We start from the raw sequence: 14,654 nt of genomic DNA, 5'->3' as shown, positions 1-14,654 counted from the left end.
TGACGGAATCTTTACCCTGAGACAACTAATGGAGAAAACCAAAGAACAATGTCAAAACTTGTACATCGTTTTTGTCGACTTTACCAAGGCATTCGATACAGTAAACAGAGAATTTCTGTTTAAAATCTTGGGAAAAGTTGGTTGTCCTCCAAAATTTACCAGGCTGATTCACAGTCTCTACTCTCAAGTTCATGCTCGTCTCATTGTTGATGGAATCTTGACCGAACCGTTTGAATATAACAGTGGTGTGAAACAAGGTTGCAAGTTAGCGCCCACATTGTATGGAATCTATGCTGCCGTACTTCTCCTACTCGCATACGGGAATGTTGGCCACCAATTCAGCATAAAGATCAGGTTTCGGCACGATGGTGATCTCTTCGACTTGAGGAGACTGAAGGCCAAAACTAAAACCTTTATCGACTTCATCAGAGAAGCGCAGTATGCTGATGACATCGCAATCTTCAGTGACTCAGCACTTGGACTACAGACTTTGCTCACAGCCTACAACAGCATGGCAAAACGGATGGGTCTGTCTATAAACATCAAAAAGACCGAAACCATGTGCATTGGTCCTGAAGAACAGTTCTTTATCGATGGCATGCCAATCAAAAGTGTGAACCGTTTTAAGTATCTCGGGAGTATTGTTACCAGCGATTGTTCAGTGAATGCGGAGCTCATCACGCGTATACAAGCTGTATCATCTGCGTACGGTCGGCTCCGTGAACGTGTCTTTGACTCCCACGACCTTACGCTCTCGACAAAGCTGAAAGTCTATGTCCAATGTTTGACGCCACTCCTGACATACGGTTGTGAAACCTGGACACTGTATCGATACAACATCAACCAGCTCCGTACAGTTCAACAACGGCATTTGAGAAAGATTCTTCGTATCAAGTGGAGCGACTATGTGAGTAATGAAGAGGTGTTACGGCGAGCAGATGCTGAGGATATCGAACATTTAGAGATAGAATTCTAAAATTTAAATTCCGTTTTGTGAAGATTTCAAAGAGTCATTTCAGTGAAGAGAACGGAACAATAAATACGTCAAGAGGCATCTGCATACATGAAGCTCAAGCCATGGGTGCACTGCATGTCCCTCACACAAGAACAATATAAAGTTAGCCCGCTAAAATGCGAAAGAGAAAGCAAAAGGCACAAAGCAAAACTACGACACATAATTACATCGTTAAAAAAGTAGCCAGCGAAAGCTGTTAAATATAGAGCTACTAACACAAAGGGTCTTGCAATCCTCATAACACCTAGTAACAATGCAAACCAAAAAACCCCAGTTCTTGGAAAAAAAAATGCAAATTTGGTAAAGAAATAGTTTTATACATGACCTGAAGTTTTAGATTTTACGTTTTTATATTTGAACACCGTTAATAAACAACTTATCAGGCTCCGTCCTACTAAAATAGACGGTCTTACCCTCTTCTTTTGCCTTTTTAAAACGATGCATCTTCTTCTTTCTACGCTCTAGAATTTCTTTTGGAAGGTCTGGTGAGATTCCAAAGTTTTTACCTTTCAATTTCTTCGCCTTTGACATGACCTCCTCACGATCAGGGTATCTTAAAAAACGCGCAATTATTTGTCTCGGCTTTCCATCAGAGGAAGTCCGCTTCCCAACTCGGTGCACCCTGTGAAATTCTATATTATCAGCATCTTCCACGCCTTCCACGCCTTCTTGATTACTCTCTTTAATAATAATAATAATAATAATAATAATAATAATAATAATAATAATAATAATAATGATAATAATCATAATAATAATAATATATTATTTGTAGAGCACGCACATCAAAAACTTCTCGTGGCGCATTACATGCAATACTATAAAATAATGAAATAACCTAATGCCCGTAAATAAAATGCAATTAAACTGAAGAGAATTACTATTTACAAATTTTGAAAATAGAAAAGTCTTAATGTTCTTTCTAAAAATAGGTACGGAGCTAGATTTACGAATTGAAAAGGGAATACTGTTCCACAACTTCGGTGCGCACACAGAAAACGCTCTGTCCCATGTCTCTCTCTCTCTCTCTCGTTGTGGCCTGGGTTCGATTACCAGACTCGGTGTCACGTGTGGGCTGAGTTTGTTGGTTCTCTTCTCTGTTCCGAGAGGTTTTTCTCTGGGTAGTAGTAGTCTTTATTTCACTGATAAAATACATATCAAGTGTTACATTGATTATAACTATTGAATACTTAAAAAAGCGCGAAACATACATTAATTACTAATAGCTAAATTGTAATGAAACCTAAGTGTGTTAATAAAAGCATTTTTAAAACGCTCAGTATTACAAATCGGAAATGTAGGCTTGACTTGTCTAAGCTTAAGGGTAACAGGGTTAATCCTAGGAAGGGAGTGATGTAAAGGATGACCTTCCCACTCGCTTAAGTTCTTGAAAGTACCTTTATCGGACTTTTCTAAGCAATTAATAATGGAAACAGGAGAGGACGCATATCTTCGTTTATGACAACGATCAAGGAAACATTGTATGGTATAAAGTTCTGGTGGAGATGAACCGTATACAGATATTCCGTACATAAGCTTAGGCAAAACTAAAGTGCTGAATAAGTTATCCAACTCCGCTTGACAATACCCTTCCTTCCTTAGAGTTCTTAGAATGTATAGACATTTATTAGCTGCGGCCAACTTACTCTTGACATGAATAGAGAACCTACAATTTTCTTGAAATGTAACCCCTAAGATACATAGTTCTGGATGTTGCGGGATATTCTGCATTGTCTCTAGTACATTATTGTAGCCTTTCTTTCGGAAAACCATTTCTTTACATTTTGAGAAATTACATTTCATACCATTATTGATTGACCATTCTATAAAGTTGTTAACTACGTGAATTGCAGTATTACTATTAGAGTGGAATCATCTGCATACTTGAACAACAAAGAGTTAGACTCTGGATCTGTTTGCAGATCATTTTTGAATATATGAAATAAATAGGGGCCACTAGCACTTCCTTGCGTGGTGCCTTTGTTCACGCTGATCCAATCACAAGTGATGCTATTGCAGACAACCCGTTATCTCCTATCAGTAAGAAAGCGTAAGTACCAATTAAAAATATATGGATTAAGCGGTAGAAGTTTAAGTTTGGAAAATAACAGATCGTGTTTAACAGTGTCAAAGGCCTTACTGAAATTTTAAAAAATACAACCACACTTTTGAATTTTCGGAACATGTTTCGATGTTTCAAACATCATCTTCAGCCATAGTGAGTGTAACATTAAAATTTTTACGAGATAATTCGTATATATATATATAACTATCAATACAAACTGAAATCCATTGCAAGCACCCTAATTGCATTGCATCCCTTTTGATCCAAAGACTTAAAGAATTTCATGTTGCATTGTTAACAGAGCGTTAGTACAACTGCCACCTTCTCTATAAGCAAACTGTGTGCGGCTCAAGATACTCTCGACAATGTTCTTAACATAAGACTTATAAACAACCTTTTCGAATGCTCTAGCAATAACTGGGGTTATGTTTATTCTTCTAAAGTCGCCATTTCCACTCTTCCACGAACTTGGCCATGCATGGGTTTCAAGGGACAGGTTCCATATTTTAGCTACCACAGGAGTAAGAATTTCAGCATGGTCCTTCCATATCGAAAAAGGGATCTGATCTGGACTGGTGGCTGTCTTCTTTAAACCTAGGAGTGATCTCCATGCCTGCATTTCGTTTACGCGTGGTATTTCAGCATCAGATGGAACTGATAATCATTATCAGTGCACAATTGACCGAAAAAGAAGTTGAGATCCTTTATTTCCGCTTCGCTTAGTGTACAACGAGAAGAAGCTTTATAACTGCAGATGGCATTTGTTATTTTCCACCACTCTCAACTTCCGATACCATTAGCAGAATTTAAACGAACTCTATTATCCATAATGGCTTTAGAGATTCTCTTCAATAGATCTTTATGAGAACCTGTTACTTTGGCCTTGATCTTCAACAAATATTTAATAAGTGGGCTCATCCAAAAAGGATTGCGTGACGACATTTTTATTATTTTTGAGGCATACAAGCATTCATAAGTTCCAGAATTTTTGTCTCGAGACTTGTCACAGCGTCTTCGATATTGTTGGCCTCCAGTACAAAACCCCAATCCACTTGCTCAAGTTCAGAATAAAGATTGGCCTTGCGATGTTCCCTGCAATCTCTAACTTGAACTTTATATCGAAGTGGCTTAAGTTTTATGCCAGGAGGTAATATCACTCCCTTATGATCGGTCTTCGTCAGCATCTGTATAGGATAGCAAAGATTGAACAAGCCTGGATTATTGGTGAAACAATTATCCAGGCACGACTCTCCTCTTGTGGGAAAGCTTACCAAAGGACGCCAGCCAGAAAGCGATTCGAAACGGGTAATATCCATCTGATTGAGATCTCCTCCACACACGACAAACCTTCTGGAAAACTTTCCAAGAAGGAGTCGGCCAAGTCAATTATACAGCTCCTCAGACTCATTTCTTGATAATTATGCAGCGGTGGGTGGTAAACTCCACAAATTAGCATATGTCGTCCCTTGGGCAAGGAAGTAGTAATCGCAATCAGTTCAAACTCTTCCGATCTATATACATCGATAACGTTAATATTGTCTCTGATGTAAATGGCAATTTCCCCATTTTTACGCATATCCCTTCCACTCCAGTTTCTGTCTCGGCAGTAGAGAGCATAATTTGACATGGCGATAACCTCGTCAGGAACATCGGGTCTTAAAGGCCCACCTTCAACCGACAGGCATTTCGACCGTTTGTTTTTGTTATGCAAATTCGCATTGCTTATCACAGCGATCTGATGGGATAAATTTCAGCTTTGGCTGGATTTTCATGTATGAAAATTGTTCTACGGCACGCAAAGCCTGTCGGTTGAAGGTGGGCCTTTAAATCAGAAACCACACATATGTCAATATCATTCGTATGCAAATCCATTTCAAGAGCCATGGAAGATCTGATGCCATTTTTGGTCTTAAGAAGGCTGCAGATATTAATAGACAAAAATTTAGGGACAGCGTACCTTTCATCCGTTTGACGATTAAGACTAGCGTATCTTGTAACTGGAATCAACACACGATCTGGACCTTTCGGCGCTCTGCTGCGCCTTTGTACATTAAAGCGACTGGTAATAACAACTGTGATATTTTGTTTAGAGGTTCTACGCCCAGCCCTTTTACCGCGATAATGTAATAATTGATGTTCCTTTAAATCCTTCAGTACTTGTCTATTAAAACGATGTTGTTTCCGAAGGGATAAGAGAGTACTCCTAGCGTAAGAGAGATGCTTCGCGGAACCGAAGCATGGACCCTGTTGTCTGCCATTATTAACAGCACATTTCGGCAATTGTTTCTCACTCTTCCTGTCGTCTTCCGGTCCAGGATTAGTAGAGATGTCCTTGTAAATTGTAATTTTAAGAACAGGTTCTGTCTGGAGCACTAAGTTGGATATAACCATGTTTATTTAGGACAAAAATTCCACGACGCAACCGTGCTACCTGTTGCCTCGTGTGCTTGATCCAACATGCCGTTTTCAACTGCAAAATTTCCGTAAATCCAAGCGTTTTTGCGAATTCGTGTTTCCTTGGCGATCCAAGAGCGTAAGCAAAATGATAATCACCAGAAGCAGGCTTAAAATAACTAATAAAAATTGAAATAATTATAAAAATGTACGGAGCTAATTTAAGTCTGACCGCCATGTTCCGGCCCCTGCGCATTATTACCAGGGTAATAATGGTACTGCTGCGGTTTTCCCCTCTCCACAAAAACCAATTTAATTTGATATGTATTGATTTGATTTGATTTGATTTGTGCACCACCCCACAAGCTGTTCAGCTTTAAACATTATCCGGTGAAAATGAAGGTTTATTATTATTATTATTATTATTATTATTATTATTATTATTATTATTATTATTATTATCACTTGTAATCCTTGGCTTGCTGGTTTAGTCTTTGAAGCACCGGGTCCAACCCATGAGCCTTAGGTACCAAAGAGTTCACTTCATTGACAGAGCCTTTCTCAAGATGCGAGCTGATCCCAGAAGAGTAATTTTTTGGAGCTCATCAATGCTGACTGTGCCTGGAATCTTGTCAACTTACTTTTCCAGTCCCTTCTTAATGACCCCAAGTGCACCAATGACAACTGGTATCGTCTCTGTTCCCATTTTCCACATTCTGGCGATCTCAATCTCTAAGTATTTATACTTAGATAGTTTCTCGACTACTTTAACTGCCTTATTATTATTATTATTATTATTATTATTATAATTATTATTATTATGATGATGATGATGATGATGATTATTATTATTATTGGTTTCTTGATTGCCTTATTGACTCGCTCGGGGTTCCCGCCACAGTCCGTGACCGCGTTAAGTGCCGATCTCATTTGGGGCTTGAAAAGCTTTAAAGTAAAAAAGAAAAGTAATGGCGAAGAGTCATTGTTGAAAGGTCTTCCTTTTGAAAAATCAGAGGGGTTTATGGCACAGGACCAAGACTAAAATGCCTCCAGGATTTCGACGAATCAACACTAAGAGAGAGTTGTTCGAGGCAAATTTTTCGCGGTCCAGATCCGCCAATGGCCATGGAACAGTCTTGGTGCCTAGGTTTTATCACACTCGAGTGTGGTTCGGGATTCATAGTTTGTGTTACACCAAGTATTACTCGTGGTGTTTGTGTTTGTCTTTCATATTGGCTTGGAAAACAAACAACAAATAGGCTTCATAAATTCGCGGTTTTCGCTTCTCATAAGTATGGGAAAGCGCTTATATGAAATTTACTGTAATTTCCTTTTCAACTCTAATCTATTGATAGTAATCTGTGACATGTTACGTCAAAGTGTCGCAAACACCAAGCTGACATCTCCCAAACGCAAGACACAGGATTTTTAGAAAGCTTGCAACTTCCATATTGATCTAGTTACAGTAATCATTTCAGCTAGAAAGACAACTTTCTTTTGCCAAATAGATCGTTGTCTTCCGTTTTTGGGTACTCAGGCAGGTATTTTTCTCAATATTTTGGAAAATCATGGACTTGAAAGGTGTTGGTAACACTAAGCATTTAGGTACCTTGGTTTGAATTGCATGCTTCACCACTTCAGACGATTTATTGGTAATGTAAGTTGACTTGCTATTTTCTTTACCAATCGTGTCTTTTTCCCTTAGGAATTTCAGTAAATGATGAGATCTTGAGTCAATACAACCCCCTTTTCATTGTCAATAGCAAGACAAATGTTAGGTAAGTGATGGTTCTCTCATAAATGTGTCACCCCAAAGAAAAAATAATTGTAGTCCCATTTTAAAAATTTCAAAATTCTGACAGTAAAAGAATTAAAATTCGAGCAAAGTTTACTAACCGCTTGCGGGATAATTGTAATTATTTAAATTTGGATCATTGGATAATGCATTTCTAGTGTTTTGATTGGCTTAGCCATCATGGTGGTATATGATCTATTATACCTTGCTTTACAAATTTCAGTAACTGCACGCCTCAGTTTTGTTGTTTTTACAAAATGAAGTAGGGGGGATTTATCCGTAATTTGTGAGCGTTTTTAATAAAACAATTATTCCAATCGCGCTTGTTGGATATGAGATGATTATAGCCAGCTCGCCAACTCGGCGCTACGCCGCCTCGTTGGCTGTTAATCATCTCATATCCAACGCGTGCTCGTGGGATAGTTGTTAATTCTCTGACTGCACACGGAGCAATTATGAACCTCTTAGAAGTGCCATTGTTATGAAAATAAGTACATCGCCCCTCCCATTCTCCGCGCGGCTTCGCAGCTCGTTAATTTGCCTCGCGTCAAAAATACCGCCAGCTACGCAGATTCGCCACAGAAAAGAAAGAGTGGGATGGAGACTCCATTCTGTTCTGTCATTAAAGTGGTACTATGATCAAAAAACCATTTCCTTTTTTTCTTCTGATTTTGAAAGCGTGTTCGCTTAACACCTAACTGGCAAAATTTTGAGCTTTGAGTTTTATCCAAAGGCTGTTTATTTTGATTGTAAGTTTTGGATTTCATGGTCCGCCATTACTCATGTTCAAAACTGGCCGATTGGACCTCAGAGGGTTGGATCTAGAGAAAATGACGTCATTTACTCACTAGCTTAAAATTTCAGCGTGTAAACGCAATTTATTATATATGCAAAACACGGGTTGAAAAGTCTGAAAGCCCGAAACTCCCGTGCTGCATATTAATTAGGCCGCGTACACACGCATTGCATTCTTAAACTAGTGAGTGTTTGACGTCATTTTCTCCTCGACCCAGCTCTCTCAAGATTTTGAAGTTAGTAATGGCGGACCAATAAATAAGAAAATTCCAGCTAAAATAAACAGGTGTCTTTTTAAAATCAGAACTTAAAACTTGGATGAGTTAGTGTTTAGTTAACATAGTTTTGAAATCTAAAGGAAAAACAAAATTTTTTTTTGGTCGTAGTACCACTTTAAATGTCGAGGAAAGAAATCTGCAACGTCATTCAGACCGCCCGGAACGTGTAGAACAATCAACAGTTTTTTAAGGTGGCGGAAAGTGTACCACCCATCTTATTAATGTCGCCACCTGTGGTTGTATTATCGCATTTCAGGAAAATGACAGAGTTATTTTGAGCGAAGCACTTAAGTTTAAAAAATGCCCGCCAAAAGTTCGACGAAATTGAAATGGTTTCGTGATTCCCGTGAAGTCCACTGATAATTGTAGGTAGCGCCCCAACCGGACAAACTAGCGTCTGATTTAATGATCTGTGAGAAAGAAGGTGGGCGGATACATTTACCATTGTATCTATCAAATATTCTCTATGACCCACGACAAATCTTGCTTGGCTAACGTAAACAACAAAACTCTTTCTTCATACGACGTACCAAGCAAAATTTCAGTTGAATCAGTCAAATCCCTAATTTTGAAAAAAAAAAACAGACTAAACGACCTGCTACTTCAGCAATCTCTCTGAGTGTTGGATTGTGAGCTTTTAAAACAGAGGAACTCTCTAAGTCTTCAACACTTTCTCGATAGGTAAGAAAATAGTGAAACATATTTGAGGGTCACAGTGGTACGATGGGGTGATACGTCAAGGAAGGTTAACCGTTAGGCGTGAAAATGACAAAAAAATAACCGTTAGTCGTGAAAAAAATTAAAAGTATTTAGCGTGATTTTTTTGTTTTGAAAAGTGGAATAGGGAGTATTCGAAACATTTAGAGACTTCAGAGCACTCGACACCGTTTTACCTCCTTTGCTCTTCTCTTTGACATTCCGTCGCGCTAGGCTTGTCTGACAAGACAAAACAAGTCCCAAATAACCCCCAGCAAGAGAAGATGAGGTAAGAGAACGGATCCCCATCATAGTTTTTTTAATTTTTTTTTTTGTTTCCCGCAAAGCTATTTTAAATTCTCGTTCCCAATGCCACGCATATTTCAAATTTCATTACGTCATTACAACTGACCAAACAGGTGCCTTTTCATTTCCCACCCTGGTCAGAGTTTTTCTCTGTCCTTGTATGGGCTCATTCCATTAGTAGGGCTAACGCTCACATGGTTCATACGGGGTACAAAACAAGCACTTCACATTACACTCTAATCAGTTAAGCCTCTCTAAAAATAGCTGCGTAGCTGCAGTTAGATTTTAAAAAAGCTGTCACTGGCTCATGTATGGGGGATCCGTTCTCCTACCTCATCTTCTCTTGCCCCCAGTTGGAGGTCTTGACAAAAATGGGAGTCGCATTCTGATGATCTTCAAGACCCTACTAAGTAACACAGATAACCCCAAAAAGCAAAAAAACTATTTTCAACGAGGGACGTTTCTTTGTTTTTCATGTAAGTTAACCGTGACGGAAAAAAAACTATTAGCCGTAAACGCAATCCCCCATTGAGACCCTCATGTTTTTGTGGTCGGTTCCATCTGAGCGTTCTTATAATTTATTTGGAAACCTAGGCGTGACAATAAAGTCGAGACCCATCGAGTATGTTTGATGCACTCTTTGCGAGGTGACGCAACTATAAGAGTGTCGTCAATGTGATGTTCTGATTCCATTTGACCGCAGCAGGGCGTGAACAGGCTTTAAGACATTCGTGAAAACTCTAGGCGCCTGGATATTGCCAAACGGCGCACACGCGGATTGACAGAGTTGGTCGTCCCACATAAAACAAAAAATTTGTTTTTAAAACAGTGTTTATACCAAGAAAAGGGAATTTTAAAATCGCTTATTTTCACTTTGAAATTTCGCGGGCGCAGCCATCTTGAAAAATTGTGACATGTTACGCTTGCCTTAATGTTCTGACACAAAGAGCTTTTGTCTAATAACAACAGGGCAACCGTAACACGTCACTTTTATTCAAGATGGCGGCGCCCGCGAAATTTGAAAACAAAAATAGGCGATTCTAAAACTTATTTATTTTGGATAAAAACACTTTCTTTGAAAGTGCTTTGGACTGACTTGACTGTAACGGTTATTTCCTTTGAGATTAACGTTTTTTTTTTTTTTTGAAGTGGAGGTTCCCTTTAAGATGCTTCAGGTTGATTATTGGCCCTAAGTCACCAGTTTTCTTAGGAACAAGAAAAATGTTGGATATAAACTCTCCAACACAGTGATAAGCCTTTACGATTGCTGCTTTTCTAAGTAGCTTTGCTACTTCGGACGAAACGGAAAGAAATTGTTCGCGCGTGAAAACTGAGGGCTTAGATGCGAATTATTGTATTGGTTGGCTTTCAAAACTAATCGATATCCTAGAATAGTTGTTGTAGTATATACTAAAACAGTAAGATAATATAGGACAAGAGGTAATTTCAATGCATTTATTTCTGCAAAGATTACAGTATTTTCGGGCGCAAATACCTCTGCCAGAAACTACGGAACCTTTCTCCGTGAACATTCAACAACGAATTATCGGTAGCATTGAGTGACCCAATCCTCGTGGCCAAAGTAATACTATTTCTTTGTGTGCGTTTGCCTTTGCGTTTGCAGGCAGCACTAAGTGACCCACGTTTGACTGCTTTCAAGGTTTCCTCACCGAAACCTTTGGCACCTGTGTAAAGGTGCTTCCTTCCTTCGAGCGACTCGTTTTCCGCTTTTAAGAGGTTTTTAATTAAATCCCCAACAGCCTCACCAGGCTGTTGGGGATTTAAAATATTCAGCTTGATAGTGACGCAGCGAGGACAACAACAACAGAAACACGTTGGAATGAATGTGAAAAATATTTACATTTCATCCACTTTCCTTTGTCTTTGTCCTCGCTGCCTCGTTATCAAGCTGAATTTAATATATCAAAAAATTATGTCGCTAAGGCCGAGACTTTTCTTCAGTTGTGAAACTTGAGCTGAAGATAATTGCAAGACTGTACCGCTGGAGAGCAACAGGAGCTCTTCCTTGTCCTCGTTTGGTTAGCGGATTGGTCTTTGACTATTCCCCAGAACCGGAGGCCTCCATTACAAGAGCTGCAATTTAACTGTACTCTATGATTGCACCTGACGTCACGGCGGCCATGTTGGTGGAAAGAACAATAGCGAAGAAGTCTTTTGGGAATTTGACTCTTATTGATATGCAAAACTTGAGGGACATTTTCCTATTGTTTTGGCACCAACATGGCCGTCTTATCACGTGAGTGAAATCATGAGAATTAGGGCAAAACAGAGAAGTCAGAGAGTCAAACAGACTGTAGTCGCGTCTGTTTAAGAGACTAGTGTATAGGAACGAATTATATACTGTGTGCGCTAACCATATTGATTTAGACCAGTTTGCTTACCGAAAGGGACATAATTCCACCATGGCACTACTGAAGTCCCAGCATAACTGGCTAAAGTGGCTTGATGGAAATGCGGACTTCGTGCGGATTTTCTCATTTGATTTTAGCAAGGCGTTTGATTCTGTGTCTCACAGAATTTTAGTTAGTAAGCCTAGGGATGTGGATATTAATCCATATATTCTAAACTGGCTTATAAGTTTCATTAATAATAGAAAGCAACGGGTTGTGGTAGATAACATCATTACTGTGTATATAAATATAACCAGGCGTGTCCCCCAGGGGACGGAGCTAGGTCCAATATTGTTTTCTCTGACGATAAATGATATAAAGCCGGTGAGCCCCTCTAGCTTATTAGTTAAATTTGCGGATGATATCACAGTCAGCATCCCTGTTCGCGCTGAAGATAGTAACATAGCCGAGTCTGAAGTCAGTTCAATAATGGAGTGGGCTGAAAAGAATCAAATGACACTCAATTTGAATAAAACATGGGAAATGATACTAAAAAGTGGTAGTCTGAAAGTTCCACCAGCTCCCCTTGCTATTGTGGAGCGTAAAACCAAGCTCAAGTTGCTTGGTGTTACATTCAAGGATGACCCTGTGAACTGGGACTCACATATTGATCACGTGCTTAGTGAGGCCAGTAGTCGTTTGTATATTTTAAGAGTTTGTAGATTCTATGGCTACCCTAAGGAGCAATTAGATCTGCTCTTCCAAAGTCTAATTATTTCAGTCTTCACATATGCTATTGAGGTGTGGGGTTGCTGTTATTATGATAAATATTTAAAGAGAATTGACAAACTGTTTGCTAGGGCTTTAAGTCTGGATATTGTTTGAAGAAATATAGTATTTGTGATATTTTAACCACCAGAGACAGCAAATTATGGAACAAGATCGCATCAAATACCAGTGCACTTTATGATCTTTTACCGCCGAGACGTACTAGGCACTTACGCAGCAGGGGCTATGATTACATATTACCTAGAGTTCGTACTTCACGTTTTAAATCCACTTTTGTAAATAGATGTCTTTTCAGCATTGTCTGTCACTAGCAGTTAGTTTTTTTTTTATCTTATTTGTTTTATATTTCATATTCATTGTAAATAATGGCACGGTTGATGCATTATTGGTTTTTAATAAAGACTATTATTATTATTATTATTATTATTATTATTATTATTATTATTATTATTAATCTATAGAGATCAACTTGGTCAAGTTGAAGAAAGGAATGATCACGTTTTTACAATCGTTGGCTGATTAGAGTGTAATGTGAAGTGCTAAGTTTCTACCACATATGAACCATGTGAGCGTTAGCCCTACTAATGGAAATGGGCCCACACAAGGACAGAGAAAAACTGGTCAGAGTTCTTCTCTGTCCTTGTGTAGGCCCATTTCCATTAGTAGGGCTAACGCTCTCATGGTTTATATGGGGTAGAAACTTAGCACTTTACATCACACTCTAATCAGTCACTTCTTGTGGGTTCCGTCACGCTGGCACACTGGTTCCAAACCAAGAAGTCTGCGAATCACGGACTTCCGGGTCGTCTGCGCAATCTCAGAAATTTGAAATAATTAGTAGCTTTCAACGGTTACCAAAATAGACCCCCACAGGGACTGCGCGTACTTCGGAACTGGCCAGAGGTCGTTATTCTTGGTGCTGACCGAAAGAATCGCGGCCTCTGGGAACAAGAATGTTTATGACTTAAAAGAGTGGGTCAATACGTATTCGCGAAAGAGGGTCATAATGCAGAGTGGGCATGAAAGAGAAGTTCTTAGACATGGCCATTTCCACTTGCCCTGCTGGCGAAATGAGTCCAAAAGTTCTTTTAAAAACGGTCATGCATAGCGGCCGGCATTCAGACTTTTCAAACTTTCGTCATTCTTCCTTCGTTTCTGCTAAAAGTAGCGCTGATAACTGCTATGATTATTTAAAGACTTGCCATTTACAAACTACTTCAGCCATACTGTAAAACCTGAAGGAGATGGAATAATTTCGGAATTCTTTGAGAACGCTAAGTTATATTCTGAAGGGACGTTTTCGTACATACATGTACATAGAAGTCGTCATTGCGTAAATGACACGAATTGGCAAAATTTGGGTTTTTGTGGAAGGGTGCGAACACCCGGTGGTAGATTTTCAATGTTCTTTGTAATCTCCCACACCTTTCATTATATTTTCATACAGGTTTCATTCCGGGAAAGGTGTTTTAAAATTATAACAAACAATGACAAACATTTTCAGACGACGTTCCCGTAGCCTTCATTATTGTTCTTGTTCTTCTTTGAGCTCCTGTTTAATCTACAGAATTAATTCAATTTATTGAATCGAGTGTGAACTAATATATATTTATCTTTTGAACAGGCTTGCGGTTCCCGTGTCTGATCCCCGTGTGAAGCGATCAGGTCCCACTGTTGTAGAGGCAGCTCACGTAGTCAAGCATTCTATATAATTATAACAAAAGTCTTTAACATTTTAACTGCCATTGTACAGATGTATATAGTTTTAGTCATGTCATGTCTTGCATGCCGGTATTTCTTAAATAAATGCAATAAAGTAAGAATGATTGTAATTCAAACAAGTATTAAGGAAACGCGTATTTTCTTTTCAAACAACTAAGAACTTTTGCAGAAGGGAGACATCAATTGTTAATTCCTAGTGTAAAGAGACTCAACTGGAGGGAAGCAGAGTTGACTATTTACATAGAGTGGTGGATTCGAATTCGGAATCACTGAAGATGGTCAAAACGGTAGGGAGGAGATGGTGAAGCTCTTTCTCTGCCTCTCCCTCCTTTTTGCTCCTGGGTCGATTAGAACCACGGTTGCTGTTATATGCCTGGGTCACACTAGGATGGCTCCTGGTTATAGGTAAACATACTTCTGGGTGACGAGGGTGATGCGCTTACATAGG

The 14,654-nt window shown here is 39.1% G+C and overlaps 1 protein-coding gene across 1 annotated transcript in view; it reads left to right on the top strand.

The window, feature by feature from the left end:
* The window catches only part of LOC138045751 (dynein regulatory complex subunit 2-like), a 36,840-nt gene extending 22,518 nt beyond the window's left edge, over window positions 1-14,322 (top strand). The window contains exons 14-15 of the mRNA XM_068892358.1: window positions 7,180-7,252; window positions 14,109-14,322. Coding sequence (XP_068748459.1) covers window positions 7,180-7,252; window positions 14,109-14,196 — 161 coding nt within the window. The 3' untranslated portion in view covers window positions 14,197-14,322. The remainder of the gene's footprint in view (window positions 1-7,179; window positions 7,253-14,108) is intronic.
* Window positions 14,323-14,654: the final 332 nt, after the last annotated feature.

This window comes from Montipora capricornis, chromosome 4, assembly GCF_036669925.1.
Source record: "Montipora capricornis isolate CH-2021 chromosome 4, ASM3666992v2, whole genome shotgun sequence".
Classification (NCBI taxonomy): Eukaryota; Metazoa; Cnidaria; class Anthozoa; order Scleractinia; family Acroporidae; genus Montipora; species Montipora capricornis.
This window is presented reverse-complemented; position numbering and strand designations above follow the sequence as displayed.